Source organism: Pseudorca crassidens, chromosome 16 (genome assembly GCF_039906515.1).
Source record: "Pseudorca crassidens isolate mPseCra1 chromosome 16, mPseCra1.hap1, whole genome shotgun sequence".
In the NCBI taxonomy this organism is placed as follows: domain Eukaryota; kingdom Metazoa; phylum Chordata; class Mammalia; order Artiodactyla; family Delphinidae; genus Pseudorca; species Pseudorca crassidens.
In genome coordinates this window covers 20,092,017-20,110,071 of record NC_090311.1, presented here as the reverse complement: position 1 = coordinate 20,110,071, position 18,055 = coordinate 20,092,017, and the positions used below count along the sequence as shown (strand labels likewise).

General features: G+C 47.5%; 1 protein-coding gene across 8 annotated transcripts in view; it reads right to left on the bottom strand.

Annotated features, from left to right (window-relative positions):
- Nucleotides 1-1,319: 1,319 nt before the first annotated feature.
- XPNPEP1 (X-prolyl aminopeptidase 1) overlaps nucleotides 1,320-18,055 on the bottom strand; it is a 54,766-nt gene continuing 38,030 nt past the window's right edge. For 7 of the 8 annotated variants that reach the window (XM_067709458.1, XM_067709457.1, XM_067709460.1 and 4 more), the window contains 11 exons: nucleotides 15,623-15,712; nucleotides 14,961-15,011; nucleotides 13,718-13,776; nucleotides 13,506-13,583; nucleotides 11,533-11,604; nucleotides 9,729-9,789; nucleotides 8,170-8,239; nucleotides 7,132-7,305; nucleotides 6,439-6,515; nucleotides 5,122-5,220; nucleotides 1,320-1,870 (listed from right to left, as the gene is read on the bottom strand). In XM_067709458.1, coding sequence (XP_067565559.1) covers nucleotides 1,742-1,870; nucleotides 5,122-5,220; nucleotides 6,439-6,515; nucleotides 7,132-7,305; nucleotides 8,170-8,239; nucleotides 9,729-9,789; nucleotides 11,533-11,604; nucleotides 13,506-13,583; nucleotides 13,718-13,776; nucleotides 14,961-15,011; nucleotides 15,623-15,712 — 960 coding nt within the window. In that variant the 3' untranslated portion in view covers nucleotides 1,320-1,741. Of the gene's footprint in view, nucleotides 1,871-3,968; nucleotides 4,114-5,121; nucleotides 5,221-6,438; nucleotides 6,516-7,131; nucleotides 7,306-8,169; nucleotides 8,240-9,728; nucleotides 9,790-11,532; nucleotides 11,605-13,505; nucleotides 13,584-13,717; nucleotides 13,777-14,960; nucleotides 15,012-15,622; nucleotides 15,713-18,055 lie in introns of those variants that run through there. The other variant, XM_067709459.1, reaches the window with a different exon arrangement.

Below are 18,055 nucleotides of genomic sequence, written 5' to 3'. Positions count from 1 at the left end.
AAAAATGATAAACATACAAAAATCAGTGTACGACAAAGATATTATAAGAAAAGACAACTACAGGCTGACATCCCTTGTGAACATGGATGTTTTAGAATTATTTTTTAAAAATTAAGAAAGTGAATCCAGCAATATATTTAAAAAGCCAAAAAATTATGACCAAGTGGGAGGTGTCACAGGAATGCAAGTTTGGGTTAACATTTAAAAATCAATCAATAGGGCTTCCCTGGTGGCGCAGTGATTGAGAGTCCGCCTGCCGATGCAGGGGGCACGGCTTCGTGCCCCGGTACGGGAAGATCCCACATGCCGCGGAACGGCTGGGCCCGTGAGCCATGGCCGCTGAGCCTGCGTGTCCGGAGCCTGTGCTCCGCAATGGGAGAGGCCACAACAGTGAGAGGCCCGCGTACCCCGCATACCGCAAAAAAAAAAAAGGAAATTGCATATGTACAGAATGGCCCAATGTCTGTGCATATGATGTGTATGTGTGCATAAATATTCTTTTATCCATGCACACATACTTTTTCTATATATTAATGAATGCTAAATACAAAGAAAGAAATTGGCAAAAATACATAGCAAATAGTGGTTATACCTATGGGGTATGACTTGGGTTCCTAAAGCAGCAGACCCAAAGACAAGGATTTGCATGTAAGTGGTTTAAGGGGAGACGGCTCCAGGAAACACTGGTGGGAGAAAGGGAAAGTCAGACGCAGAAGGGAAGGAAGAAAATAAAGGGTGTGTTATTGAACAAGTTCCCACAGTGGGCAAGGAGGGCTCAGTCCCACTGAGAAACCCCAGGAGGCAGTGTAGACCACGCCTCGGACATCCCAGCCAAGGGAAGAGGAGTCCGTTTTCCCATGCCCAACCATCATGGTCTGAGGCCTCAGGGGCTTTAGCTCTGCCGGCCCTTCAGGCTGCCCCTCGTGCGCAAGTCCAGAGAAAGCCAGATAGGGAGTAGCAGGCACCTGCCAAAGACCACTGTCTATAAGTAGTGAGACAATGAGACGCCTGCACTGTCCACTGTAGGGTAGACCACAGTAGACTGCCACTTTCGACATGATTTTTTGTTGTTGTTGTTGTTTTTTAATATCAATGACGTATTTTAAAATCTGGAAAGAAAAACTTAGAATACTCAACAAAATATTAGGTTTTCTAGAGAAAAGACTTAAGAGGCTTGAAAGTAAGTCAGAAAATATGCAGGGAGGCCAGGGAATCTCTCCTCAAAGGGGTCCTTCCACCTAGAAAACGTGCCCTGGACGTGAGCCCACCCCACACACAGGGTGGATGGTGCCGGAAGAAGAGAGACGGCGGAGATGAAGCACGTTCTGACATTTTATTCACTGGTCATAAATACAGTCTCGTGCGCATGAAGGGGATCATGAACAAGGGACTAGCACCTGGAACGTGACTGTCGCAGAGCACTCACTGCTTCACCATCACTGGCCAGAGGACTCCCTGCAGCTGCTCGGGGCATCCCCCGGATCAGGCTTTTGGCTTTGTGGCGATCCTCCTTCTGGGACAGCAATTTATTCTTGGCTCATTCTCAACAATTTTAAAAAAATTCATAAAAGATAGAGTGTTTGCAAGAAAATATCAAAGAGGATAAGATTTTCAGTTCTTCTCAGAGTCTAAAAGTAAAACGGGAAGGTAAGGAAGAAGGAGAGAAAGGGAAAAGATGTCAGGGGTGGGCCAGGCTTCTTCCTTTCCCCAGAGCGTTTAAAAAAACAAAAACAAACAGGTATTAATGCTGTTTGGAGATGGGCTGCGTCTCTCTGATGAGCCACTCGAGGGCTTCCTGGCGGCCCTGTTTTTGCAGTTCCTTCCCGATCACGTCCCTGCAGGTCAGGTGGTAGTTGTTGAGCCAGTCGCACTGCAAGAGGGAAGGAATACAGATGTGGTCTCACCATCACACCTTCACCAAAGGCTGCGCAGCGAGCAGTGAGGCACCATGTGCTGAGATCACAGGATGAGTAAAGGAGCACAAAACCCTTTCTCCCTGCTCATGGACAAGCGACCTCCTTGTGTTCTACCTCCCTGGAAACAGATGGGACGAGGCCACATGGCCGGTGGTGAAAATGCTCCTGGAACCACCTGCATGTGGACTGGAGTGACGGTGAGGGAACCACGAATGCCTGACGGTAAGCCGTGGCTCTGGATGCAGAGTAACCTGTAACCGGGTGTCCCCCTCGACAACACCCCTGGAAGCCATGACGAGAGAGTGGGGGCAGGGGTCTCACAGCTCCTGCACCCACCCTGGTTGCCTCAGCTGCTGTGAAGACACACCTGAGGCTGTCCTGCCAACGCGCTGAGTTTCCTATCCCGTGTCCGCCTACAAAGCTGAATAAACTAGGATCAGTCAAGCCGGTGAGGGTCTTGTGAGTGTGGCCGTCTGGATGCGCCCAAAGCCTTTGGAGGTCAAGGCCTGCGCTGCTGCAGGGTGAGGCTGGGAGTAAGCTTGACCTTCAGAGCCTCAAATGAATGGAGCCACCACACCAGGAGATAGAAAAGAGGTAAAGTATGGAACCTGACCGGACTTGGGGTGTGTGTGTGTGTGTGTGTGTGTGTGTGTGTGTGTGTCTGTCTGTTGGGACGGGGCGGGGGATACTGATGCGCTGAACCTGATGACAAGGGTTCTGCCAATCTCCTCTGGGTGAGGAGTGAGGGAGGATGAGGGCTGGAGGGAAGCCCGCTCTGCCAAGACGACGACAACCCATGCTCCCCACTGCCCCGAAGGGGGCCTGACCACATCACATCAGACAGACGGGTTGGTGTCGCCGATGACTTTGACCCAACTGGTGCTCCTAGGCCCACGGATAAGAGGTGGGGAAGAGGGGTCGGATATCAAACACAAGCAAACGGCTGCATATCAGCAGCAAGGCCAGGCAGGGCTGTAAGGCAGCCTGCCGTCCAAAGCAGCTCAACAGTACAGACAGGAGCAAGCCTGGGGACACAGAGACACTCCCAAGACCCTTTTGGTTGGGGCAAGCTGGGGCACCCGCCACCGCAGGGGGCTGGAGCAACGTCACAAAAGCCTTGGCAGCCTACAGCACACACATTCATGTCCAACCAAAGTCCTCTGCTGCCACCTGGTGACAAATCGATGGGAATGCAGCACTAACCCCAAAACTCCCTAAAGTTTCTACTAAGACTGGGAGACGGTAAAGGGCAATGACTGGTACTTTAAAAGCCCAATGGACAGAATCTTGCTGTGGGGTATTACGATGCCTTAAGACAGAATGAAGCCCCAGATTTACTGAGTGGTATATGGGAAATGAACACTTTTGCTAAAAGAGGTAATAAATACACTCTGCTTGGAATATTAAATACTGTCCTCTACTTGTAATTTGTGGAAACTTGCTAATGATTCCAAGGTAAGAAGATATTATCTGTCCTATAAAAACTAACTGGCTAAAAGAATAGTTCAGTGATTGGGGCATGTAAGGTACAGTAATGAACACTGGACCAGGCAGACAGCACTGGTCTCTGTCCAATGTCACGGGGGAGTCACAGGTTAAAAAGACTCTCCCCCAAGGAAAAATGGCCTCGCTTAACCTTCCTCAGGCACTATTTCCCTGGATAAAGTGGAAGGTCACGCGGGAGAAATGTGTCCTGACTGGTACACTTCACGCGGACAGCAAGGCCTATGTGACCTGGAATCACTTGGCAGATGCCACAGCCTTGGGCTTCCAAGAGGGTAAAGTGACTTCTTAGTAGAGGGTCCCTTGCTAAGACCCTGGAAGCTGTGCTCGAGGGCCACAAGAAGAGACTGGCTCCTTGGGCAGAGGGCTGTAAGCAGGGTGGCTGCCGTGCTCACTTCTGTGCTGTCATGCCCTCTCACCTAAGCCAGCCCTGTGGGACCGGAGAAGAGGCCCAGGGCCGCAGGAGAGACTCTTCCCGCTGAAAAGACACACCTGACACTGTGCTGCTGACAGGCTGCTGCCTGTTGTGTATCCATCTACAGCCTGAATAAACCAGCATCAGCAGGGCTCGTTTGGGTGCTGTGAGCGGGAACGTTTGGCTGAATCGAGGCACTGGCGGTCAAGATGAGGTGCCCAAGCACAGAGGCAATCGAAGCAGCAAGTGGATGACCTTCCTCTGTCACCCATCTGTGAGCTGGATGGGGCAGAGGGGAGCGTCTGGCTGGGAGGAGCCCGTTCCACGGCCCTGCAGAAGGGAGCTCCTCAGCCCTCAGAGGCGCTTTCCTCTAGTGCCAAGCACAGGGCCCACGCAGGCTCCATTGAGGGTACGTTTCTGCCTCAGAAGCCCCTGGGGTGAGGCCAGTGGCTGCCTCTGGTAACAAGAACTTCTCATCCCTCGAGTGCTGCACCACGCGCCTGCCTTTGCCTTCTGCTGCACTGCTGCCTGCCTGCCTTGCTCTGGAATTCCTGTCCTTCTGGCTTCTGGCTTCCTGGCTTCCTGGCTTGGGCCTGACCACTTCACAGCAGACAGACAGGGTGGTGTTGTTTCCACCCTGTTTTGACCCTTGTCCCTGCTCTGACCCTGATCACCTGCCCCATCCCTCAAGCCTTACTCCAGGTTCCTGGGCCTGCCGCCTCACCTGGCCTCATGAGCCTGGGGACCCGTGCTGGGATTTGCAGGGCTTCCAAGACCTGTCACCCTCTGAGCCTGACAGGTGAGCGCTGCTGTGCGTCTGCTCTGTGACGGGTTTCAGAGCCCAGAGCAACAACCTCTCTCCCTGCCTGTGACAAAACTCGGCATATGGTAATAGCGTTTGCTTCTCAGTTCCTTAGTTTCACGAAACACAAGAAAACAATCTGGCGTGTGCAACGGCCCCACCCACCCACAAAAATGCAGGGAAGACACATGCCCATGTTTGCTAAACACGCCTCAGGGCAGCTATGGCTCTGGCCCTCCTGGAAAACAACAGCACACTATTCATTCCCACCTGTGAAGCCCTACCATCCCCAACAGTGAGGAGAGCAGGGCTGTATCTACCTTGAGACCCAAAAATACAGGAAAAGCACCTCCAGTCCTCAGGAGACCTAGGATTTTCCAACTCAGCTGGCCTAGGCTCTAACTTAAAAGTGACAGCGGAGGAGAGCACGTAGGGCAGCTCTCCACCCCACACGCTTCTGCCCTCCCCCAAGGCTTCCTTGTTACCTCTTTGTCTGTAAGAGAATCCACATCTATCATTTTGGTCTGTATCGGAACCAAAGTTAGAGGGTCAAAGGTCAGGCTTCCCCGGTTACTGAAGTTATACTGTGGGAGAAGGAAGAAAACAGAAGCTTTTACTCCTCTTTACCACAATGACCCGCCACGAGGTCACTCCCACCTGACAGGACCGTCCCTCAGAGCCAGGTGTAAGTAGGAATCGAGACGTGGTTAGCTGGTCACCATTTTTAACAGACACGGGAGACACGATGAACACAGCGGATGCCACTTTCCAAGAGCTGCTCCACTGTGCAAACCACAGCCTGTGCCACCAGGAAGAGCCAAAGAGTGCTGAGGGGCTCCCAGCAGCAGGTCCACAAGGCTCCTGCCTGCTGTGATGGAGGAGAGGCACAGAGGGTGTCTGGAAGCAGGGGGAGCTCTGGTTTTGGTTCTCGAGCCTCTGCTAAGGCATAAGTTCCCCAGCAGATCCCTTTTTTTTTGACATCAACCGTGCAGCCTGCCTTGACCCAGCCAGGCCCACCAGGTGACAGGTAACAGGTCTGTCCGGTGCACGTGGCATGGAATGGCCAGGGTACACAGGGCACGCTGGGTCTCTGTTCCTGGCGGGGCCTGTGGGAGTGAGGGGAGAGGCCACTCTCAAGAAGAGTGACATGAGTGTGCAAGCAGAGAGCAGACTCCTGCAGTCAGCTTCCCTGAAGACTGAGGAAGCCACCTCCCTCCAACGGTTCCACTTCCAAAATCACCCATGGAGGAGAAGCAAACACGTCTTCTAGGTCAAGCCCAGCACCTAAAGCCTGTGACCTCTTGGTAACGTGATGGGGAGAGGGTGACACACCTGTCTTCCAGAGGGCACCACACCTGTGGGGCCCGACCCAGGGGGTAACTCGGGCCTCCTCAGCTTTACCTGATAAAAATCATCTGGGGCATTTGTTGAAAATAGTTCCCGGGCCCCAGCCCTGTAGATTCTGCTTCAGTGTCTGGAAGGGGCCTTTAAGCGAGCACCCCTCCCCCACAGCAGAGGCGGCTTGACGACAAGAAGCTGCCTCCAGTAAGCTCGGAGCCCCAACTAACAGCAGCAGGGGGCTGCCTGGGGCTCCACGAGGTCCAGTTCAGGGTCCCAGTTCACTAAGGATTTTCCTTCTGGCTCTGCAGAGGAGAATGAATTCCAGGAGAGGCACCACTATCAGGGGAAGGAGGCTCCATTCTGGCCCCAGAATGACATGCTCTTGGTTCCAAGGACAAAAGTCCTCATCCTCCCCCATTAAGGAATAAGGGAATTTAAAAAACAAAATCCTAATTACTCACCTTGGTCTTCACAGGCACCACCAGGACAACATTCTCAATGCGAATTCCGAAAGCCCCGTCTTCATAATACCCTGGCTCTAAAACAAACCAAACCCCAAAATGAGAAACAGCCCACCATGAAGATAAGCACAGAGAAGCCTGCACTCCTGGGACGACAGCGCTTCCGAAGAAACAGATGAAGGGCCACTCAATCTGGGTGTAAGAGCCCAGAGAGCCTCCTCCCGCAGGGCACTTTTAATAGGCACTTGAGGTCCAGACAGAGAAAGGCTCAGAAGTTCCTGAGAACTGGCTGCAGGGTAGGGAGTACAATAACAGAGGATCCGCCAAATAAATGATGGGGCATATCCATAAGACACAATGATGCAGGCAGTAAAATACATTCACAAAGATGTGGTAACGACATGGGAAAAGACATGAAGCTAACGTAGCAAATTATTAAGCCATGTTTCCCCTGGGTGTCTGGATTACAAATGATTATCATTTTCTTCTTTATACTGTTCCATAGTCTCACTTCTTCTACAATGAATATTTATCACTTTTATAATCAAAAAAGGTTGTTGTTTGTTGTTGTTTAATTCAGGAGGGGGAAATTATTTCCAATTTACTTTATAATAATGAAAATATAAGAAACAACAAAGAGCTTTCAGAAAGGCCAGAGGACCCATGCACACCCTCTAGGTAAGGGACACCTACCATCAGTGACAATCATGCCGGCCTCCAAGGGCTCATCAGAGAATGTTTTATAACTGATGCCACAAGGACCCTCGTGAACATTCAGAAAAGACCCAACACCGTGTCCCGTCCCGTGCAGGTAATCCAGGCCAGAATCCCATAAAGCTGAGCGGGCAAAGGAGTCAAGAAGGTGGCCTGAAAGACACAGTAGGAAGCACTCGGTGATTCTGTACAGTACTTTTCAACTTGCAAAGCACTTTGGAGATTACATTTGTTATGTTTGGCTGCAGAAGGTGAAACAGAAACCAGCGGGTAAAAGTTACTGGAGGATTCAGGTTTCAGCCCAACACAAAGAAGAACTTTCTCACAGTCAGAGCTCCTGAGGAGGGCAGCTCCCCCACCAGTCAGAGCTCAGTCTGAAGCTGGAGGATGCTGGTGAGGAATGGTCGCCTGTAGCAGGTAAGGGCTGCAGTAGATGACATGGACGTTCCCTTCCCAGCGCTGGGACCCTACAGTTTCAGAATTACAAGATGAGATTCTAACCAGACTGCAAGCGTGGGGAAAGTGGTGCCCAGGGAGATGAGTGCCGGCCCAGCCTAAGCAGACTCAAGGCCCAGGTCTTGTCAACTCCCCGTGCAATGGCCCACCCACCCATCCTCATGCAAAAAGGTATATGTCTCAAGTCAGGTTCTCAGTAAAGTAAATCCCAATGAGGGTCCTGAAAGGAGGCACTGGCCCAGCACTGAAGGGCAGACAGGAGGCTGCGCCAACTTCCACTGGGGCCCTGAGGCCGTCATGCCCTGCTGCCCTCTCCTGGGAGCCACCCACATGGGTCACCCGACACCATAATAGGTCAGGAGGGAGGCTCACACCTGACCCTGGGCCCAGTCCGAAGCCTGGCTCCCTGGAGGTCCTCTCAGCTCAGTCCATGCAGCACCCCCATTTGCCCAGGATGGGCCTGAAGTAGGCTGGGGGCTGGTACGGCAAGGGAAGGACATGTTCTTCCACCCAAACTTAGACACGTCTGATGCCTGCCATATGATTGAAGGAATCACCTACCTTTGGTTCCAGTCGGGAAAACAGCTGCACTCACAGCTATGTGGCCCTTGAGGACACATGTGAAGCACTCCTGCCAAAGAAAACCCAGAGGGCATGTTCAGGACTGGCAAAGACGTTTTAATCCTGTCGTTTTCGGGCAGCTCTGAAAACCTTGCCTCTGAAGGTTTTGTAGCAATACCACAGAGAAAATCAGAGGAAAAAGGAAAAAAATCTGGTGGTGGAGAAAAACCTTGGCCTTGGTACCAATTTTCCAGAAAATCTTGAAATTGCATTTAATAAAAGAGAACTGACTGAGAGATGACCCCACAAGTCTTTCCCTTGTAATGAACATTCTGCCATACTCTCGGCCATCTGAGCCTCAGAAAGACTGGGGAAAAGTACTAAAAAGTACTGATGACACTAGCTAACGCTTACTGAGCTACTCCTCTGCCAGGCATGATGCGCACAGCACTGTGCGTTTAATCCCACACTTCTTACTGGAGGCACTCTTGCCATCCCCACTTCATAGATGAATGCCAGGTCACGCAGTTCATAAGTGGCAGCATGTGGCCTTGGAGCCAGGCAGCCCTGCTTCAGCCTCTGTGCACCTCACCACCATCTATACTCAGGGTTTAGTCCCTACTGCCTGGACAAGAAAAGTGCTGTTTGGAAGGGTAGTGGCTTGCCAGTAAGGTGCAGAGTCAGGACTAAACCCCACACTGTTCAATCTGGTCTGGATTGAACACAGTACAAGAAGAGTCACACCAAAGGTAGGTATCTGGAGCCAAGGTCACACCCTTCTTCATCTGCTGGTGCCTGCAAATGAATGACACAAGGGACCAACTCTGGGAAATGTGCCCTGCTCTACCCAATAAAGCTCTCTTCCCTGGACAAGCTTCCTGAAGGAGCTCCCTGGAAAAAGAGATATACTCAGAGATTCAACCAGTATTTGCCAAGCAGTGACTATCATCCAAGAATCTGCTGGGCTCACAGAACCTTCACAGCCAGCCTTGGAGGTGAGTACTCTTCTCACCGCTTTTATGGATGGTCTAAGTGTTGAGTTCAAGGTCATGGAGTCTGTAAACAGCAGAGAAGATCTGAAGCCCGGTCTCCAGACTCATGGTACACATCTCTCTACCTTACAGCTGTTTCCTCTTTTCCATGCCAGACAGACCAGAAACTGAGCAGTGCATGTCATTTCAGAGTGTTCCTAGCGAGTTGAGCCTACAAATAGGAATGCTGAACTTGAAAAAAGAACGGGGGTAGCTTTCAGAATGAAATCTAGCCACTGTTCGTAAAAAGGCATATTTTCACTACCCCACTCCCTTCCCCAAAGAAACTTCCTGACTGAAGAGAAGGCCAAAGCTATTAAAACTTGAATCTGAGCCACTCTGACCTTAGCAGACAGAATGCTTTTAAAATCTCTCCAATAATTAAATGGATGTCATAAAGCAGATAGCCTGATTCCACAGTCATGAGCTATTTTATTGCCCCACATATAATTTTTACTTATGTATACAATCCTTTTCACAAGAGAGAACTGTCAAAGAGCAGAGAGGGCCTCTCAAGTTTTCTCTTACCTTCTCATAGGCTGTAGGGGTTCCAAAATGCATGGTACGAGTCACATCTGTGGTTCCATCCCTTTCCAAAAGGAAGGACAAATTAGTTTTCACTCAGAATAAGCTTTTGCTCAAATGTGAGACAGATGAGGATGTGGAGAAATTGGAACCCTCATGCACTGCTGGTGGACATATAAAATAGGAGAGCCACTCTGGAAAGCAGTTTACAGTTCCTTAAAAGGTTAAACACGGAGTTACCCTAGGACCCAGCAATTCCACTCCTAGGTAAACCCCCAAGAGAACCGAAAACATATGTCCACACAAAAACTTATACATGAATGTTCATAGCAGCATCACTCATAATACCCAAAACGTAGAAACAACCTAAATGTCCATCAACTGATGAGTAAACAAAATGTAGTATACACATACAATGAAATATTATTCAGCAATAAAAAGGCATGAAGTACTGATACACACTATAACCTGGATGAACCTGGAAGACATTACACTAAGTGACGGAAGTCAGCCACTGAGGCCATATAATTCCATGTATATGAAATGTCCAGAATAGACAAATCCAAACAGACAGAAAGTACACTAGTGGTTCCCTGGGTAGAGAGAGTGGGAAGCGACTGCTAACAGGAATGCTGTTTCTTTTTTGAGGTGATGAAAATATTCTAAAATTGATTGTGGTGACAGTTGTACAATTCCGTGAATAAACTAAAAACCATGAATTGTACACTTCAAATGAGTACGCTGTATTATATTTCAATGAAATTGTTAAAAAAAAAAAAAATGAGACAAAGTGTGAATGCAAGGATGGCCCAGTGTAGTGGGAGTGAACTCAGTCAGGCCCTGACACACACACTCTTGGTCTACAATGTGAGGACTGTTTCACGGAAGACACCATCCCTGGGATTATGAATGAAAGGGAGGTGGACAAAGTAAACAGGAACCTGTTTCTAGCAAAAGAAGGTCAAACTCTAATTCCTCCTGTCAGGATGGCAAGCGGTTTATTGGACCCTAAAAATGCCCAAATGCATCTTTTAGAACACCCTAATCCACCCCTTGACACAGAAAGAGTAACTTCCAGAATACTGCTAAAATTTAGAAGTGAACCATTAGAACACCATTACCCAAGAAATCCAAATACCCTTAGCGCTAGGCTTTTATTAACTCCAACACACACATCCCAAGGCTAGGTTGTGGCTTCCATCTCCACCAGGCAAAGTCCCAACTTAAGTGGAGAAAGGAGTAGTAAAAGGCCTTGCTCGTGTGCTCTCAATGCAGACAACACCTATTCCTCTCCTCCTCGTGGGTTCCACATCAAGACCCAACCAAATCTTGGTTTCTCTGAGAAACTATTCTAGATGATGACTGTGAAAGCAGCAAGGCATGAAGAAGGAAATTCAGAAATTCAGGGACAGCCCTCGTTTCTCATTCATTCATTCAAAATTATGCCATCACTTCACAAGGCCCTGGGGCCACTAAAAGTCTGGGGAGCTGCCAGGTGATATATGGGCTGGAGCAGAAGACTTCCCAATGGTTCTGAAAGCTTACTTTCAGTTATTTATTTAGTGTTTAACAGCTTCCAGCCAAGGACTAAACATTTCTATCAAACAGTCTTTTGTGGGAACAGGATCACAACTGGGCTATTTCAACAAGGGGTGAAAAAAAGGACAAGACGTGGAAACAATTCCATCAGTGGCTGGCGCAGAATGAGATGACCAGCTGAGCACTCTCGGCTGGAGCCTGGCTTGTCCACCTACTCATCTGCCTTGATTCAGTGGAGTCAAGCTCTACGCAGCCCCGATTCACTTACTTGTATTGAGCACCCGAGTCAATGAGGTACACCTCATCCAGAGACAAGGTCCTATTCGTCTCAGGGACCGGCCTAAGAAAGTTAATTAAAAATTAATTATTCCACAAATGTAAATGCTTCCTGAATCTGGGAGGAAGGAATACAAGAGTTCTTTGTACTGTGCGAACAATTTATGTAAGCCTTAAATTATATCACACTAAAGTTACCCAATAGGTTAATTATTTCAACTAATATTAACCTTCTACTATTCAAAGTCCTAGTCAACCTATCTCCCCAACAGATAAAGAGCTCAGGAGAAGGAAATAACATATTTCTTTGTATCTTCCTCCATTTGTGACTGGAAGAAAACAAGTGTTCATCAGATAATTGTAAAAGCTACAAAAAAATAATCATCAACAGAAGCAATAGGACCAAGCTGGGAAGTGGGAGGAGAGCAGCCGCAGTCATTTGTCTTTTTTTTTTTTTTGCGGCGGGGGGGTGGGGGTGGGGGTGGTCCAGGCCCCTGCCTCAGCCTCCACTTCCCTCCCTCAGTCCTAATCCCACCAGGTGCCTCCCCACTTGCTTCCTAGACCACCAGACAGGCAGAAGGTCAGTGTCTCAGTCTGGGAGAAAACCTAACAGGATTTTTGCTGGGGAAAGGAATGGGCCATGATGCTCTTATGCTGGAGCTCTTTTTTCAAATGAACATCTGGTATTTTTTAAAGTGATCTGATTTCTCCATGCCTTTTTCCAGACAATATGCTGCACTGGGAAAAGCTAAAAGGGACGCGAGCATTCCAAGTCTCCGCCCTGCAGCCGAGAGAGGTTCTCAGAGAGGTTCTCCTTCATTTCCAGGCAATAAGGGTGAAAGTGGGCACTCGAGCCCAACTGGCAGAAGAGACAACCAGACACGGGCCCAGTTTCAGCACCCTCTCTGTCAACAGGCTTCCAACAGCCACAACGAAGAGACACCAAAGGAGAAGCAAAATTCTCCCCCCTTGGTCTGAAATTATTTATTGTGTTAATTATATGCAAAATTCTAGAGTAGTATCCAGCCAGGAAATTCATCACCTGCATTAAATATAAGATAAAACTAAAGTCCTTTTGCTATTTTAATGTTGGAACAGAGGCATTAATGTGAGAGAACTGTACAGTCACATATCTGTGACTGTCTCCCACACAACAGCTTCAAAATTTGTCCCAAGACTAAAAACTCTGAAAGTGATTAAAAAGGCGGGGGGCAGGAATTTGTGCCCACGTACAGCACTGCAGCACAGTGAGACAGCCAAGTGTTCCTTCACTATGCACATCACGGGTGGGGAGCAAAGGACTCAAGATGCCCGCACGAGGCAGAACCGTGTAAGCCAGGTGAAGCTGAAGCTGGAGCCCCACTTCCCACCACCTCTACAGGCAGGTCTAGCAGTTCTAAAATACATCAGCGCCCCCTTTGTCTCACAGTGCAGGGATGCATGGCTCTGTGGGTCCATGGGCTCTTGTAGGTCATGTGGTACAAACCCCCATAGGCTGGGGAGGAAAGAGAGGTTACAGATTATCTCTTCAACCGTAGCAGGGTGCTCCACAACCTAGTGATAAGCTTTTTTGGTATGGAGGTGATGGAGCTCACAGGACGTCTGGACTACTGCATCGAGAAGGCTGCCACTGTCAGAAAAGAAAAACACTAAAAATTCTAACTACTAAGATTCAGGGATTATGAATACAGATACTGCATCCTCAAAGGAAAGAGGGACAACCCGTTTGACATCGCGAGAATGTCAATGCGAAACCTCTGTGCCTAAGAGTTGGCTCCCAACAGGATTTAGAGCAAAGAAGAGAAAATAAGACCTCCAAGGTCCTATTTCCCATATAAGAACAATCTCAACAGACACACGGAGGTGGGCGCCAGGGCCTCTGGTAGAATAATGTCTCTCCCCTGCTCAGGCTCCTGTGCAGAAGCAGCAGCAAAGCCGGGCAGCGTGCTCCTCCGCATGCCTTACGCGTAGTGAATGATGGCGCCGTTGGGTCCCGTACTGGAAATTGTTGGGAAGCTCAGGTCCACAAAGTCAGCCTGCTGCCTGGAACAGAAAGATACACAAGAGCAGAGTGGCTTAAAGGTTTTTACTGTGCCAAGAATCGGGGCCCTCCCGGCTTCATGTAACTTGCCAAGGAAATGAGCACAAGGTTCATGGGCCCCCACAGTGATCCTTACCTGCGGAATTCCTCAGCTTTGTCAGCAGCTGAGATCTCCGTCACGCCACCTTTGGGCACCTATAAGGAAGTTGCTTATAAACCACTGGGGTGTGATAAATTCATCCGTCTCCTACATATTATAGGAGGTGCATTAAAAGCTTACTTTTTCCTCAATCCCCATGTCCCAACTGTCCAATCTATAGGACACAGCATATGTCTCATCTTTACAAGGAGGGAATTTCCAAAGGCTCTTACTAAAGCCATCTAAAAGTAGAAGCGTTTCTATACATTTAATTTTTCACTCAACTATTTCCCTCAGTGTTATATCCTGAAAACTCCCAAAACTTAATACACCTAAATTTAAAAATTAAAAAGCATCCCCACCTAGGATATTATCCTAAGAAAGTGATCCTAAATAAATAAAGATAAATGCAAAGATATTATTACAAGGTAAGTGCAAAAAAAATTTTAAACAATCTAAAACATTTGAAAATAGAAGGAATGGGTAAATAAATCAGTCTAGCTACTAAACACAGTCTCTATTTGAATCATTTTTTTAAAGACCTCAAAGCACATGGAAAATGCTCACACTATGATAAGTAAATAAAATAAAATACAAAATCATAGCTGTACAGTGAGACACATGTAAAAATGATTTATGTTGAAAAAACAATGTACACAGATGAACAATTGCCGAAGAGGAAAAAACTGCTACACCAGTGGGAATCAGGGCGATATTTTCTTCTTCCAATTTAAGCTACTTTAAAAGAGTTGTTTATATAATATTTAAAGGAAATATGATATTGTTTAATAAGAGCACAAAGAAATCACCTTCCTGTCAACTACAAGGAGTGAAAGGGCAAGAAACTAATGCCCAGGAATCAATTTAATATAAAAAGTTTCATGGCTTAAAGTTCAAAACATACACAAAGATCTTTTTTCTCTTAACACAGTCAGCTTGCCTGTAATATCATAAGAGTCATTTTTTCTTATAATGAAACTCCACTTAGTTATAAGACAATTCCTTAACCACAAAGGATCCATTCTGTTAAGGAATTTCTTTCTTCATCTTTGTTACTACTGTCCATAATTAAAGAATTTTTACACACACACCAAATTCCCACAAAGAACTATTAAAAGAGAGTACTAAAATTAGATCAAGATCTTAGACCTCGTGGTCAACCAGAGCCACAGTTCGAATCACATGTAGATAATTTCTGAATAATCTATATCCATGTGTTAAACAAAGACTAAGAACCGACCTCTTTCTCCAGCCAGTTAAAGAGTTCACAGAGGGCAACAGCATCTTTAATCTGTGCAAATAACAGAGACATTTTTTAAAGTTATTACTGAAAATCAGATGGGCAGATTCAAAGCCCAGCCCTAATGTGATACTGAGAGGGCTGCACTTATAGGGCTACAAACCATCAGCAATCAGGGCTCTACATGCAGGCATTTCCTGTGAACAAGTGTGCAGCGATTTCCACTATGGGGGAAAGGGCTCCCCTGCTGTTGAGTAGTTCAGGCACAATCAGGAAGGGGCCCACCTCAGAGCACACAGGAGCACCCTCAGAGGGGTCATTCCTGTACTACTGGAGCAGGAAAGACAGGCCACTGTCAAAAGCCGTCTCTGGGCCCCAAATCTTTCTAGATCCACTGCTGGCCTTGAAACACAAATCTAGGCCTCTTCAGAGGCTTCACCTTCATCATTACCATCACCTACACTATCATCATCAACCTCCTTTTGTGTTTTATATTATGTAGAGATCTAGCCCATCCAGTATTTTATTTCATTCTCTCATTAACTCTGGAAAGCTCAGAGAAGTTCCCACCTTGTGCCAGGCTCAAGGCCACACAGCAGGTGAGGGAGCTGGGCCTTCTGACCACCATGCATCCCCTCTTCTGCACAGGCTGCTTTACTCACGTGAGCTCTCCTCATGCCTTCTGATTCAGCAGAATTCTTCACAGCTTTGGCGATGCAGATGGGGGTGTAAGGCATACAGCAGCGATGGTCCTGGGGCGAAAGGCAGTCATATGGGAAATCGAGTCTGGCTCACTCACCCAAGACCAAGGCTATCACCTCTCCACCCAGCACAGCACACTTAAGACAAATCATTGGAAGAGCTCCCACTCAGGACCCACCCAGCTGTCCCCTGGGGCCCGAACACCTGCCCTTTTTGGTTAGTGACTCTGAGCATGGCGAAAGGTGCTTGAGCTCATCCAAAAAGACAAAGTAAAAACATAAAACAAGTTATTTCTCATCTATCCCCCACCCCGTAGCTTTTTGAGACTGCTGGCTGCCAGCCATCAGAGAGATACTGCTTTTCAAACCTCCAAGGTCATGGTCAGAGTTCACTAACAGATCAAAGCTTGACCGAAACAACCCCTTTCTGGCTGCACAAAGGAGGCTTTTTCCCACTGTCTAGGGACGCACATGATGGATGAGGGGGGAGGGGAGGCTCCTGCTCAGGGATCAGCTACTGTTAAAGGTCTGATCTTAAAGGGCCTTAAAGGGCCGGGGAGGAGCCTTCCCAATTTGAAAACAAGTTAGAATCCAGCCCTGTGTTACAGGGAGGGGGGAGGGATTTTGCACCACCTTGCACTTGCACTAGCACAGAGCTTCTCAAAGGGCTTTCCTTCTCTCCACTCTCCTTGCTCTCTCTCTCTCTGAGATACCTACCTGTCATGAGACAAAGGCAGGTATGATCCCCAAGGAGGTAAAGCTCTGAGTAACTATGTCATGCAGTGTGACAGTGACAGGGGTGCAATGGCAGGCCAGGTCTAGAGGGCCAAGCCTGGGCTCCTCCCAGGATGGCCCACTGCTAAGTGGAGGAGAGAGGCCCAGGGCAGGACAGTCAAAAAGGCTACAACTCCTTAGGTAGATTTATTCCTAGATATTTTATTCTTTTTGTTGCAATGGTAAATGGGAGTGTTTTCTTAATTTCACTGTCAGATTTTTCATCATTAGTGTATAAGGATGCCAGAGATTTCTGCGCATTAATTTTGTATGCTGCTACTTTACCAAATTCATTGATTAGCTCTAGTAGTTTTCTGGTAGCATCTTTAGGATTCTCTATGTATATTATCATATCATCGACCTGTATGCAGAAAATTATAAGACACTGATGAAAGAAATTAAAGATGATACAAATAGATGGAGAGATATACCATGTTCTTGGATTGGAAGAATCAACATTGTGAAAACGACTCTACTACCCAAAGCAATCTACAGATTCAATGCAATCCCTATCAAACTACCAATGGCATTTTTCACAGAACTAGAACAAAAAATTTCACAATTTGTATGAAAATACAAAAGACCCCAAATAGCCAAAGCAATCTTGAGAACGAAAAATGGAGCTGGAGGAATCAGGCTCCAACTTCAGACTATAATACAAAGCTACAGTAATCAAGACAGTATGGTACTGGCACAAAAACAGAAATACAGATCAATGAACAGGATAGAAAGCCCGGAGATAAACACATGCACATATGGTCACCTTATCTTTTTTTTTTTTTGCGGTACGCGGACCTCTCACTGTTCTGGCCTCTCCCGTTGCGGAGCGCAGGCTCCGGACGCGCAGGCTCAGCAGCCATGGCTCACGGGCCCAGCCGCTCCGTGGCATGTGGGATCCTCCCGGACCGGGGCACGAACCCGTGTCCCCTGCATCGGCAGGCGGACTCTCAACCACTGCGCCACCAGGGAAGCCCAGTCACCTTATCTTTGATAAAGGAGGCAAGAATATACAGTGGAGAAAAGACAGCCTCTTCAATAAGTGGTGCTGGGAAAACTGGACAGGTACATGTAAAAGTATGAAATTAGAACACTCCCTAACACCAAACACAGAAATAAACTCAAAATGGATTAAAGACCCAAATGTAAGGCCAGACACTATCAAACTCTTAGAGGAAAACACAGGCAGAACGCTCTATGGCATAAATCACAGCAAGATCCTTTTTGACCCACCTCCTAGAGAAATGGAAATAAAAATAAACAAATGGGACCTAATGAAACTTAAAAGCTTTTGCACAGCAAAGGAAACCATAAACAAGACCAAAAGACAACCCTCAGAATGGGAGAAAATATTTGCAAATGAAGCAACTGACAAAAGGATTAATCTCCAAAATTTACAAGCAGCTCATGCAGCTCAATAATAAAAAAACAAACAACCCAATCCAAAAATGGGCAGAAGACCGAAATAGACATTTCTCCAAAGAAGATATACAAATTGCCAACAAACACACGAAAGAATGCTCAACATGATTAATCATTAGAGAAATGATGGAGAAAAGGGAACACTCTTGCACTGCTGGTGGGAATGTAAATTGATACAGCCACTATGGAGAACAGTATGGA